The sequence below is a fragment of the Tursiops truncatus genome, chromosome 3, assembly GCF_011762595.2.
Source record: "Tursiops truncatus isolate mTurTru1 chromosome 3, mTurTru1.mat.Y, whole genome shotgun sequence".
Lineage (NCBI taxonomy): Eukaryota > Metazoa > Chordata > Mammalia > Artiodactyla > Delphinidae > Tursiops > Tursiops truncatus.
In genome coordinates this window covers 115,542,807-115,555,722 of record NC_047036.1, presented here as the reverse complement: position 1 = coordinate 115,555,722, position 12,916 = coordinate 115,542,807, and the positions used below count along the sequence as shown (strand labels likewise).

The 12,916-nt window shown below is 45.9% G+C and overlaps 1 protein-coding gene across 1 annotated transcript in view; it reads right to left on the bottom strand.

Annotated features, from left to right (window-relative positions):
* The window catches only part of CTNNA1 (catenin alpha 1), a 178,401-nt gene that overhangs the window by 3,790 nt on the left and 161,695 nt on the right, over window positions 1-12,916 (bottom strand). Inside the window, exons 12-16 of the mRNA XM_019924496.3 lie at window positions 8,105-8,305; window positions 7,393-7,544; window positions 2,469-2,579; window positions 466-647; window positions 204-309 (exon numbers count right to left, since the gene is read on the bottom strand). Coding sequence (XP_019780055.1) covers window positions 204-309; window positions 466-647; window positions 2,469-2,579; window positions 7,393-7,544; window positions 8,105-8,305 — 752 coding nt within the window. The remainder of the gene's footprint in view (window positions 1-203; window positions 310-465; window positions 648-2,468; window positions 2,580-7,392; window positions 7,545-8,104; window positions 8,306-12,916) is intronic.

Genomic DNA, 12,916 nt, shown 5'->3' with positions numbered 1-12,916 from the left:
CCTTATAAAACTTGTCAAAGAAGAAACAGGAATACAGAAATCCTCAAAACTCTATGCTGATGTTAGTCAAGTGGGTTGACAAGTTAAGAACAATTTTTGAGATGGGAAAAGTACTGTGTCTCATGAAAAACACTGTTACCACCGCTGGGCTGCCAGAGTCCCAGGATGAACTTCAAGGCCCATGTGGCAAGTCTGTCACTTACATGGTCTGCGATGGTACGGCCAAGCTTATCCATCCGGGATCCCGCCTCAGCAATTTTCTTGGCGGCACTGATCACATCTGATGTGTTTTTGAGCGGTCCTTTACCTCTGAAAAAAGGGAACAAGAATGATCATAACTGAAGCCCTCGTAGGTGGAGATGAACAGAAAAGTGTGTACAGAGCAGCACGTCCTGCCTGTGTGAGGTGACCTGCAGGGAGGGGGGCAGCCCTCCGTGTAGCAGGTTGGGGCCGGGCACTGCTCACCGGGTAAAGTCCGTCATCTCCATCATGATCATGCACATCTGCTTGGCCAGCACAATGATGTCATTACCACTGTCGTCCCACTTGGACACTTCAGCATCCAGCTTGCTCTTTTCTTCCTGGAAGCTGGCCACCTGTTCCGCAATCTTTGCTTTTTGCTCCTGGGGAAGCTGAGCCATGATCGCCTAAAATCAGAAGCCCAGGAAGCTCTTACATAAAGAGAATATGAAGTTCTCACAGTGCATTAGCCAAGAATATTTCCACCAAGCAATCTATGACACAGGTAGGCTAATGCTTTAATAGGTTTCATTTTGCCTGAAGAGCCATTTTGCACCGAAGTTTACAGCAGCCTGAATTCCCGACCCACTTTCAAGAACAAGTTTTAGTGTGGAGAAAAACAGGGTATGAGGGGTTGAAGGCCAATGCAGAAGCTCCATGATCACGCCTGCACAAGGACAGAATCAGCTTACCTTAATTCTTTAAAAGTTTCATCCTCTGAAATGAAGTAAGTCAGGCAGAGAAAGACAAATATCATATGCTATCACTCATATGTGGAATCTACTGATAATTTAAAAGATACAAATGAACTTATTTACAAAACAAGCAGACTTACAGATATGGAAAACAAACTTATGGTTACCAAAGGGGAAACGTGTGGGGGGCAGGGGGATAAATCAGGAGCTTGGGATGAACATACACACACTAACACATATATATCTCTTATGAGAGATAACCAACAAGGAACTACTGTATAGCACAGGGAACACTACTCAATATTCTGTGATGACCTATACGAGAAAAGAATCTAAAAAAGAATGTATAACTGAATCACTTTGCTGATACCTGAAACTAACAACATTGTAAATCAACTATACTCCAATAAAATTAAAATATTAAAAAAAATAAACTTCATTTGAACCTTAAAAAAAAAGTTTCATCCTCTGCCTCCTGCCATGGGGAGAGGAGATGAGGGAGGGGCTAATACATGGAGTCCTTTCCATGGCAGGCCCGGTGGCTGTAATACATCTCCAACTTTTCAAGGTGACCCACAAGTAGTTTTAGAATGTGAATTTTTTTTTTTTTTTGCGGTACGCGGGCCTCTCACTGTTGTGGCCTCTCCCGTTGCGGAGCACAGGCTCCGGACACACAGGCTCAGTGGCCACAGCTCACGGGCCCAGCCGCTCTGCGGCATGTGGGATCTTCCCGGACCAGGGTACCAACCGGCGTCCCCTGCATCGGCAGGCGGACTCTCAACCACTGCACCACCAGGGAAGCCCTAGAATGTTAATATTAAAGAAGGCAAGCAGGCAGGCAGGAGAGAACCTGCTGCAGAGTATGCTTTTTAGGTACTTGAGACGGCATTTAAACCTTATCACCGCAGCACCTGGAGGCCTGTTGCCCACCTCAAGCCACAGACTCAGGGCCTTGGGCTCCTCTCCACTCAGCTTCCCAAAATGCTTAGGACCGAGTGGGGCTTAAAGCAGGGATGTACCCGCTGTTCAAAATATCTTCTAAGGGGTGAAAAAAGACTCCTTAGTAATATTTCTTGGCACCCTCCCAAAAACATAAATGCAGTTAATTGAAGATTTAATGACTTAAATGAATGCAATGGCTCTGATTTTCTTGAATGTACCACTGTTATTTTTTTTAACCCATGAATAATTAAATAGTTCATGCCCATGGTATCATTGAGATAGGCAAAGACAGCAATCTTTTTTGAATTTCACTGTCCTATTAACAAACATTGCATTGACTAGATCCTAGGGCTTTCCTGACTCAGGGCTCTTCACAAACCAACGCTTCAGGGCACAGCTGAGAAGATGTTTTAGATGAACCTACAATTGACTAGCAGGTGCCACAACTTAGGATAACTTCGGTCCTACTGCCAGAGAAAACGAGAGGAAAAATGGTGTTCTCAATAATGAGAGTGTTTTCCTGGAAAAGAAAAAGCCAAGAACAGAGAGGGACAGGGAGGGTCTGCAGGACAAGTTAAACTTGGTCCTTACCCGGGCACTCTGGCCAGCTATCAGCTGATCGTCTTCTGTCTGGACGCTTGTCCTGCTTCTGACATCGAAGTCTTCCGTCTCGAAGTCCGAGTCATCCAGCTCCTCAGGGGTCTGCCACCGAGACAGAAATCACAAGTCAAACACAACCCTAGGCCTCCAGCTTCCCCAGGCCTCTGGGCCCACAGCCTGATGTACAGACATCCAGAATTTTCTGCAGTATTTCAAACAGTCGTGAGGAATAAAGTTAAAATTGCTCAATATTTGTCTGAGACCCTGCTTTAGCTCATGCACGTGCCAGGCAGCCCATTCAACAAACAGCAAGCAAAGGCACCACACCAGCACTTCCCAAAGGACACAGGTCCTTTATGGGGTTGAGGGTTTCAGTTTCTACCAATGAGTCAACACTCTTTGCTTGACAAAGGTTTTCACTTCTTAACGTACTTCTCCAACACCTGCATCTTAAGACAAAGGTGAGAGTTGTCCTGGGTGGAAAAGGTACTGTATTAAAAATAGCAGTTTCATACAACATTAAACAGATTCTTATAACTTTCCCATTTCATGACAAAAAGAAAATTAAATGAATTAACTAATACTGGGACTTCTCTTAGGGTACCAAAGGCTGATTTGAGAGGTAAAAATAGGCAATGTATTTTTATGTACTTACTTTTATTAAAGAGAGAATATGGCAGATAAGGTGTGAATAAATACCAAAGGGACCGATTACTGGTCCTACCTCTTTGCTTTAATTATAAAATAAAATTCTTATTTTGTACACTCTCCAGCCTCTCATGATTAGCTGCTGACTTGAAACATAATGTCATCTTCTAGAAGTTATCAGCAACAGGGCAGCAGGCAAACAGCTGGGGTTGCCTCTTAGCCCAGCTGGCCGGCCTGTGACAGGAGGGCAGTGAGGCGAGTCCCTCATCTGCACCAGGACCTAATCCAAGCCCAGCCCAAGGGCTTCCTGTGAGGAAGCATCCAAAACTGCCCAGAGTATGTTGGGTTTGTACAGGTGCAAAGGCCAGGCCTGCCCCTCCATGAGGAGGTGAGGACAGCCAGGGTCACTCGAGGAACCAGTGAGTCACATGGCAATGCAAGATCCTGGAGTCTTGCTGCCATTCGCCATTTTAATCCTGGGTCACAGACACCTGAGCCTCAGTCTGTGGAGGAGCTTTGTCAAAGGGGTGCCCTCCTAACAGGATCTCCACTTCCCCACCTTCCTCGATAGCCCATCACAGACCCAAGAGCTGTTCTTGCCAAGAAAACCAAATATCTCCTATTCGTTCATTCATTCACTGAATATTTGTGTGCCAAGCACTGTTCTAGGCGCTGAAGGTACAAAATGACACAGACAAAAATCCCTGCTCTCACATATATTCTGATGGGAAAAATGACAAAAGTGAATCACATGACCTATTAGAAAGTGATCAGTGCTATAAGCAAGCAGTAGAGGAGGATTGTAATTTTATATCAGTGGTCAGGAAAGGTCTCATGAGAAGGTGACACTGGAGCACAGACGTGAAGGCAATGAAGGTGGGAGCACAGGAGGTACCTGGGGGAGGAGTGTTCCAGCAGGACGGAGTCACCAACAGAAAGGCCTGGGGAACTGGATGAATAGCAAGGCCACAGTAGGGGCTCAGCTCACTGCCCTTATGGCACAGCATCAGCTGAAGCCCTGGGAGCAAAGGCAGGGGAGCAGTAGGAGATGAGGTCAGAGAGGTGACAGGTTCAGCTCCTCAAAGGCCTTGTGGGCCAGTGTAAGGACTGAGTGACGTGGCAGCCTTTGGAGAGTACTAAGCAGTAGATAACGTGATCTAATTGAAGCTTAAAAGGATCACCCTGGGTGCTCTGTGGATGAGACTGCAGGCACCTAGGGATGCAAATAGGGAGACTGGCTGAGAAGCAAGCAATTGCATGAATCCAGGTGAGAGATGCTGGTGGCCTGGACCACGGTAGGAACAGTGTTCAGAGTTTCTATTTATTGTGAAGGTAGATCCAACAGGATTTGCTGATAAATCAGATTCAGGGTTTGAGGCAAAAAGTGGAATCAAAGGTGAATCCAAGGTCTGGGCCTGAGCAAGTGAAAGACAGATTTGCCATCAACTGATACGAGAAAACAGGGTGGAGAGAGATGAGGAGCTCACTTTGGGGAATAATAAGCTTGAGGTGCCTGTTAGACAAGTGACAGGTAGTAGGCAAGGTGGCTAGATGAGTGTGGACCACAGAAGAGTCAACCTCTTGCTGGTTTTCTCACGTCTTTATGCACCAGGGGAATGAGTACAGTCAGAAAAGAGAGAGGTGAAAAACTGTGCTACAGGGTGTACCAGTGGTAAGGGGCTGCGAAGATGGGGATAAACCAGCAAAGGAGACTGAGGAGGAGGGGGGCCAGGAGATTTTCTTATAACAGGAGAAATAATGGCATGTTTGTATGCTGGGGGGAAGGTGCTGGAGGAAGAGAGAATGGGACCCAGTGCAGGGGACGGGCTCAGCCAGGAGCAGATGTTCTAACTGCCTCAGGATCCTCAGTGCAACAGGCACTGAGGCCAGACATGTAGCATGGGGCACAGATGGGGAGGCAAGCAGGAAGGTATGAAATGCTCCCAGACTCTGTGGCTGTGTGGGCGAGGCTGCATGGCATCAAGGGCCCCCTGACGGTCCTGGGTTCGGTGACCCCAGTCAGGGTGGCTGCACTTTTCTACACCATGCTCAGCAGGAGAAGGAATTTCACTAGGATTGTATTTTGCAAGGCAAACAAGAGGACAGAAAAGGGGGCAAAGGAGATTATACCGATAGACTCAAAGCTAGAAAAGGAGTGAGGCAAGGACCTGAAGGGCTGAGTGAGGGTTGCAAGTGGGGAGGGCCAACCGGCTGAAGATCCTGATGGACTCAAAGGACTGTTGGGAGTCACAGGACCAGAGACAGTGAGCTGATGGAAGGGGGAAACCTGACACTGGGATGACGTAGATACTGGTAATGGACCCAGGACTGGGTAAGACTAGGCAAGTAAGGTTGAGGTTGGGGGAGGATAAGACATCAAGAAACCAAGAGGTCCGGGGGGTTGGGAGGATGATTCCTGAATTAAAATCAAGACAATACGGGAGGAGTTAAACCACTGCTGCCACAGACCTATTTTGCCCTTGCTCTGGGCCCTCCCAGCTGACCACACCCCAGGTTCTACCTCACCAAGCCTGCCAGGGCCTCTGTCATACTTGCGCTCCAACACAGCAGTAAGTGCGCAAGAAACAGCTACTATATGCCAAGCCCTGAGCTGAACACGTTACCTCCATTTCATCCCATTAAAACCATCAACACCATCATGTGAGTCTCAGAAAGATGAGGAAACTTGCTTAGAGTCACAGACATGAAGAGGAATCCAAGCTGCCTGCCTGTTCCCAGGGTGTGGTTTCCCACAACCCGACCTGCTTCCACAGAACAGGCCCTGGAATGTGCAGGCATCCTGGAGTGTGCGCATACCAGCTCACTTAAAACCCCAAAGGCATTAATCTCAAACACCCAGTGACTCCTCATTATCATTTCTTCTATTCTCTAAGTGTCTGTCAGTATGCAAAGAACTTTGGAAAAATAGGGCTGTGTTTTACCACCACTGGTACACCTGACCCAGGGATCCCTTCACACCACTGAGATCTGGCTGCTGGGTTTAACCTTGCATTCAACCGGGCTACGACCTGCTGAGCATGGGTTGCTCTCTAGCACAGCAGCAGCCGTGAAGAAAGCAAAAAGGCTCCCCAAGCTCTCCCCCGCCACACCCCAGCATGTCCAGGTGACCTGGGCCTGCAGGGACAGCCATCAGCCAACCAGGCCATCCCTGAATTGTTCTCTTTCCTCCTCACCCCAGAGAGAAACGCAGTCGTGCCCAAGCATTTCTACACTGCATACACAATGGGTCCAGCCTAATGCACCGGCCTCAGAAATGGCCTCTGTTTCCAGCTGAGGGGGTAAAAAGTGGGACAGAACCCCTGCCTACCTTGGGAGGTTTGACTAGCAACCCATGAAGGTGTAACGGAAACTCCCCTGACCCGACTAGATCGTCAGCATAGCAAAGCAGCTGTCTACTCAGCAGGCAGACCCTGCATTCCAACTGCTGGCTCTGTGGCTATGGCAGGGATGGCCCGAGCCTGGGGGAGGTCCAGGTGAGCCTGGGGGAGCTTGGCACAGGCTCTGCTCCCAGCTTCCAGAGCTGTTCATGCTCAGAACAGCATGTGAGGGATCAACTGCGATGGAAAGGGCAGCTGTGAGTCCCAGCGCAGCACACTGGGGATGATCACAGAGGAGTCAGTAGTTTCTCAAAACCCCTTTGTGCATGCTAATCCACAGGGGGCCCTAGACATTGTCTCAGATGGTGAGAGCTGCTGCTGCCTCAGACAGGATGGGTCACATGGGGCCCAGAGCAGGTGGCACTTCCATTCAGCTACGGTGAGAGGGCTCAGTGCTTGGCCCCAAGCCCGGGAGTTGCCACAGCCCCTCATTCTCACCCTCAAAACCCTGGGGTTCTAGCATCCTGCCTGCCTGCCACCTTTGAGGCGAGGGGTGCTCCATGTAAAGAAGAGCTTCAACCTGCATTAAGGAAATACTCCCTTCTCTGAAATTCACTGATGAGCCTTTATTTTCTGTAGTTTCCCTGTAACTCAAACGGAAGCCTCATATCTGTGGCAATTGTTTAACTTGAAGTAAATCGTCACGGCCAACTCATACTAGCTCCCCTTCTCAGCCCAAGTTTGGGCTCTAACTTGCAACTAAAAGTCATTTTAGACAACGTAATTAAATATATCTCATTCTAACAGCTTTTAGATTCATGGTTTTAATATATTGCCACTCATCTGCTGAGTTCCAAAATGATGCATTGCTCAAGTTTAGCAAATGATAAGAAAGAAGCTGTTAAAACATCTGAAATGCAGTTACTCACCCTTATCATCAACACCGCTTTCCTGATGTCCCGGATGCCATCGTACACCAGGCGTGAGGCATCGATAAACTCGTTCTCATCCATGGGCTGGGCGGGGTCTGAGCTGAGGGCTTCCACGGCCGCTTCCACTTGCTCGGTAAAACGTGGCATGACTGCGGAGAAGAAAGCATGGCAGATCCTGCTGGCCCTGCAAACATCATTGCTCTACCAGCCCTCCCTAAATCCCTCAGTTAGACACAAAGAGGCAGGGTGCATGATGAAGAGCCGATGCTTCTACCTATGTGAGAAGTATTTAAGGTTGAAATAAATTAAATGCTGTATTTTACAGACTCAAATCATCTTCTTTGTCTCTGGGCAGATTCTGCAACATAGGATTTACATGGTTGAGAACTGGGATTAACTTGAGGCCTTGCTAGAATGGGACCCTCCTTAATTTACTGTGTTCACTGACAGGAGATATAACTCAGACATTCATCTTAAAATAACTCCCATTATTAATCGTGGGACACACATGAAGGAAATGTGTTTGTGAGGCCTTAATGTGGCTGACCAACTTCTCACGAATCTGACATACCTTCTAGAATTCTTGTCCTAAGACTGAACTGAGTCCCAGCGTCCTACTTCCTAACCACAGGGCCTGTACTAACTGGATGGCCTGGCCACCAGGCCATCTGTGTGTGCGGAGCACAAGGAAGGGAGGCAGCCCCCGCACCTGTGTTGGAGAGGAGCTTGGTGGCTTCCAGCACCTTCTCTGTGTAGACCCCTGGCTCATAGTTGTCCATCTCTGAGGTGACCACGTGAATGACCCGAGCAGCTCGGCCTCGAATTGCACCAGCTGTGCGGTCCAGCCCATCCACATCTTTCTCTTGGAGAGCAATGACACATTTGTTCACGTCTTCCAAAATGTGATTCTCTGAGGAACAAACAAAAAAAAGCTGAATGAGGGAGGAGGCCTTCCACTAGAAGGGGACAACTAGTTGGCATCTATTATTCATCGACAGCTCACTCTGTGCCAGCTACGGTGCCAAAAGCTTTACACGTTATCATTTCACTCAAGAGACCGGATTAACTGTCCCACAGAAACTCAACCTGCAATCACCTCCAAGAATAACAATCTTTATTCCAGGTTTAAAAGAGAGAGACAGAGATGCCCATCTTTAAGGCACAGTTTTAAGCCAGGCGGAAAATTCAAGATCACAGAATCCTTAATAATTTCTCCTTCCCTTAAATGATTTCACTGGTTTTACATCCCAAACAAAGTCTAAATTAGAAGAAAAGGTTCACTGTAAGGTCTTATTCTCCCAGTTCCTTGCCCCTCCCTCCAGTAGATGCCGATGGTATTCAGACAAGCTACCAAGATGCCAGGACAGCTCTGGAACAGAAGGCCCTGGAAGGCAGGTTAAAGTCCCCTCTGGAGGGCGCTGAGGGACTGCCCCAGGCGAAACATTCAGTAAACCACTCATGGGATGCAGGTGGGCCTGTTGTGTTATTTGAGGAAATCCTTGACTCCTGTTAAGCTGTCTAGTCATAGAAAAGGGAATGTTCTCACCACCAGGAACTGCAGAGTCTACCAACAGACAGCCCAAGTGACAGGGATGCCCACAATCCATGGGGTGGGTGGGTGAGTGAGCAACACAAAGCCTCCAGGTCATCGCCTGCCCATTTCCTTCCAGCTTGGAAAGGAGCTTTCAAGACACGTAAGAACTCTTAGAAGCAGTGTCTGTTAAAGACATGCTCACTTCCTTAAACCAAGAAAGTACCTAGCACAATAGGTGAAAGACTAATGGTTCTGGTTTTTCTGGAAGAGACAGGACAATTAGGGCAAATGTAATCTATTTAAGAAACATCTGGGGCTTCCCTGGTGGCGCCATGGTTAAGAATCCGCCTGCCAATGCAGGGGACATGGGTTTGAGCCCTGGTTCGGGAAGATCACACATGCCACGGAGCAACTAAGCCCGTGCACCACAACTACTGAGCCTGTGCTCTAGAGCCCGCGAGCCACAGCTACTGAGCCCACGGGCCACAACTACTGAAGCCCGCACTCCTAGAGTCTGTGCTCTGCAACAAGAGAAGCCACTGCAGTGAGAAGCCTGTGCACTGCAACGAAGAGTAGACCCCGCTCACCGCAACTAGAGAAAGCCTGTGAGCAGCAACGAAGACCCAACACAGCCAAAAATAAATAAATAAAATAAATTTAAAAAGAAACAAAGAAAGAAACACACCTGGTCATTTCTTTGCCATCCCTGGTTACCTTATGCTTTGACCTGTCATTATCTAGACTGGTTCCTGATTTAATTCCCTTCCAAAGTCATTACCCTTCCCTCACAGCCTCTGCTAACATACTCAGTCAAGTTATATATGACAGTGTCTAGTGGTCACAATGCTATTTCCTCTTATCTCAAGGGGAGCCAGAGGCAAGTGATACTTAGTGGATTCAGCAAAGAATAGAGCCACCACAATGCCCTGCCTTTGGGCTTCAAGATCCCCTGTAGGCTCCGGGAACAAGGCCCTTCATTTTGTAGTTCCCAAGAGACTGCAGGAAGGGACTTGCACCCACAAAACTAAACATACTCTTACCTATGATCCAGCAATTGCACCCCTTGGTATTTATGCAGTGGAGCTAAAAACTTAAGTCCTCATAAAAACCTGCACGCAGATGTTTACAGCAGCTTTATTCATAATTGCCAAAACTGGGAAGCAATCGAGGCATACTTCAGTAGGTGAAATGAAAAACTGTGGTACATCCAGACAGTGGAATATTATTCAGCACTTTAAAAAAAAAAGTGCTATTAAGCTATGAAGAGACATGCAGGAACCTTGGGAGTTGCCAGGGGTTGGAGCAGGGAGGAATGGATAGGTGGAGCACAGAGGACTTTTAAGGCAGTGAAAATACTCAATGATGGATACATTTGTCCAAACCTATGAAGTATATACCACCAAGAGTGAACAGGAATGTATATTACGGACTTTGGGTGATAATGAGGTGTCAAAGTAGGTTCATCAATTGTAACAAATGTGCTACTGTTGTAGGAGATGTTGATAATGGGGGAGGCTGTGCGTGTGTGGCTGCCAGAAGTAGATGGAAAGTCTCTGTATCTTCCTCTTAATTTGGCTGTGAACCTAAAACTGCTCTAAAAGTCTTTTTAAAAAATAAAAATTCATCAATTAAAATAAATATCTTTCCAGGGAAAGCCAAAATATAGTAAAAATTTCTACTGCAGAAGGGAAAAGTGAATTACCACAAGATAGCTAAGAAGACCATAATTTAGCATGTGCTAATTCAAAAATTAGGAGACTTGCTAGAATTTACACCATTGCACTACTGAAAGAGATAACGTATTAAACTTTTTACATAAACCAATTTTAGGAGGAATATGTGAACCAATTATAAGAATAAATGGATTTAGAGCCCATGTTTAGATCAGAAACATCTTTTATATACAAACTCTCTACATATTAAACTAAGCAGACTGGTACTGAGCCTGCCTACCATACTAGGCCTTAGGTTAAAAACTGCTGCTTTTACTGAATCTAACATTTGGGGAAGGGGAAGGAAAGGAATAAAAAGGAAAGAAAAGATGTTGCTAATGAAACTATGAACCAATGTTTTCTCATATCACTGATTTTTAAGACTCATCCTGGTATCAGGATTGTTAATACCAGGGGACGGAAAGCACATCTTAGAATCAATGAAGTATAGCATTCTTTGTCATTCATTAAACAAAGTAGCCCAAACTTCCACCAAGGATTTGTTAACCTTCATTTGGGTAAGTGTGTTTTTACAAATCAATTTAGATTTTCTTGAATTTATACAGGTTTTCTTCCAGCTGAACCCAAACAAGGGAAGAGCTTGCCATTCTTTAGCCACCAAGGAAGGCTTCTATTTCAGGAAGCTGACTAAAGTAACATTTTCCACCTTCATTGGGAAAGCCCCAGCCAGCTGAGGCCACTATATACCCAGGACACAACAACCTGCTCTCTACACTTGAGCCCTAAGGGAGAAGTGAGTTCCCACTGGACATGTGCAAATATGGGAGGGTTGGAAGTACCCACACTAACTTAAACCATAAGTTACTTTACCTTAATTGAATTTCCAAGTAAACTCAGCATGGCTCCATTTTGAGTAGACACACCAATCTGTACCCCATTAAAAACTGATTGTTTAATACAGTCTTTATCTGTAGATGCTTCTAAAAGGAAAAAAAACCTACACACACACATACAACAGTCTATCTCCAAGGGATCACATTATGGATGTTAACATATCTGATTTTCATTTGAAAATCTTTCTAGAACTGCCTCCACAGATCTTCCTCATCCATATTAATGGCTGTACCGTACCCTACTGAACAGACGGAGGGGCCATCATTCATTTATCCAGTCTTCTCTTAGGCATTTTGGCTGAAGTGAACATCCTTGTACAGGTATTTTGGCAAACATCTATGTACACATCCCTGGGGAAATTTTCTAGCAATGGGAATACTAAGTCAAAAGGCATATATGTATAAAGTAGATGTATGATGCCTAATTGCCCTCCGGAACCAAGCCAACTGGCATTCTCCAGAAAGCCTTCAGTCCACAATGTCTAACAGGGCCTGTTCCGCCCTCCCCTTGCTCTGGATATCTTTATCAGTGCAGCCTTATGCACACACAGGAGATGATAATATTAATACGTTATATAGAGAACTTACTCTAATATTATGGAAAGATTCTGAGTGCTTGACATTTAACTCTATCGTAACCACTTTTTAAAAATCACTATTAATTAATGTGGAAACCAGGCGCAGAAGTATTGAGTGGCTTGCTCAAGCTAGGGGGCATGGGAGTCAGAAATCAAACTAACTTCACCACTTCCTTACCTTACTTTCAGTTTTGGATTTTTGCGATTAAACACAAAAACAAAAATTAGGTACAAAAATCCTTTTATTTAGACCAATCAGACCAAATTATTTGAGCACACTGACGATGAAGAAGAAAGAGTTACAAATTACTACTCCTAAGTGTTGCCCCAAAGTATCTAATGCATTATGTTATTTGTTTCCAAGAGCACTTGGTAAAGAATAGTAATAAACCCAACTAGAACCACTCTAACCAACCACTTGCAACTTAAAAAAAAGGTGTGTGTGTGTGGGGAGGATCAGAACTTCCACATGAAAGCAGAGTAAACGAATGAGAAAGTAAATTTCATTTCCATGGAAAATGTTTATCAAATACAATTCAAATGAAATTCAAACAGTCTTTATCGCTTTGATAAATTTCAAACCACTGTCCTTAAGGGATCGGTCCATATAAATATATTCACAGTTTGCTGAACGCTCTGTAGCATCCTAAACCACCTCCAATATTTACAAGGCAACCTTCTGAATAGAACAGCTTGGGGAACAGGGGTCCCCCTCCCTCTCCCCCGGAGGTGGCTTGCATGTCCCTCTCTATTTTCAAGTGCCAGTGGCATATTTGATACACAGTGACTCAAGTTCCCCCTGCCCTACAGCCTCATGAAACACTGGCATCAGGGTCTTAATGG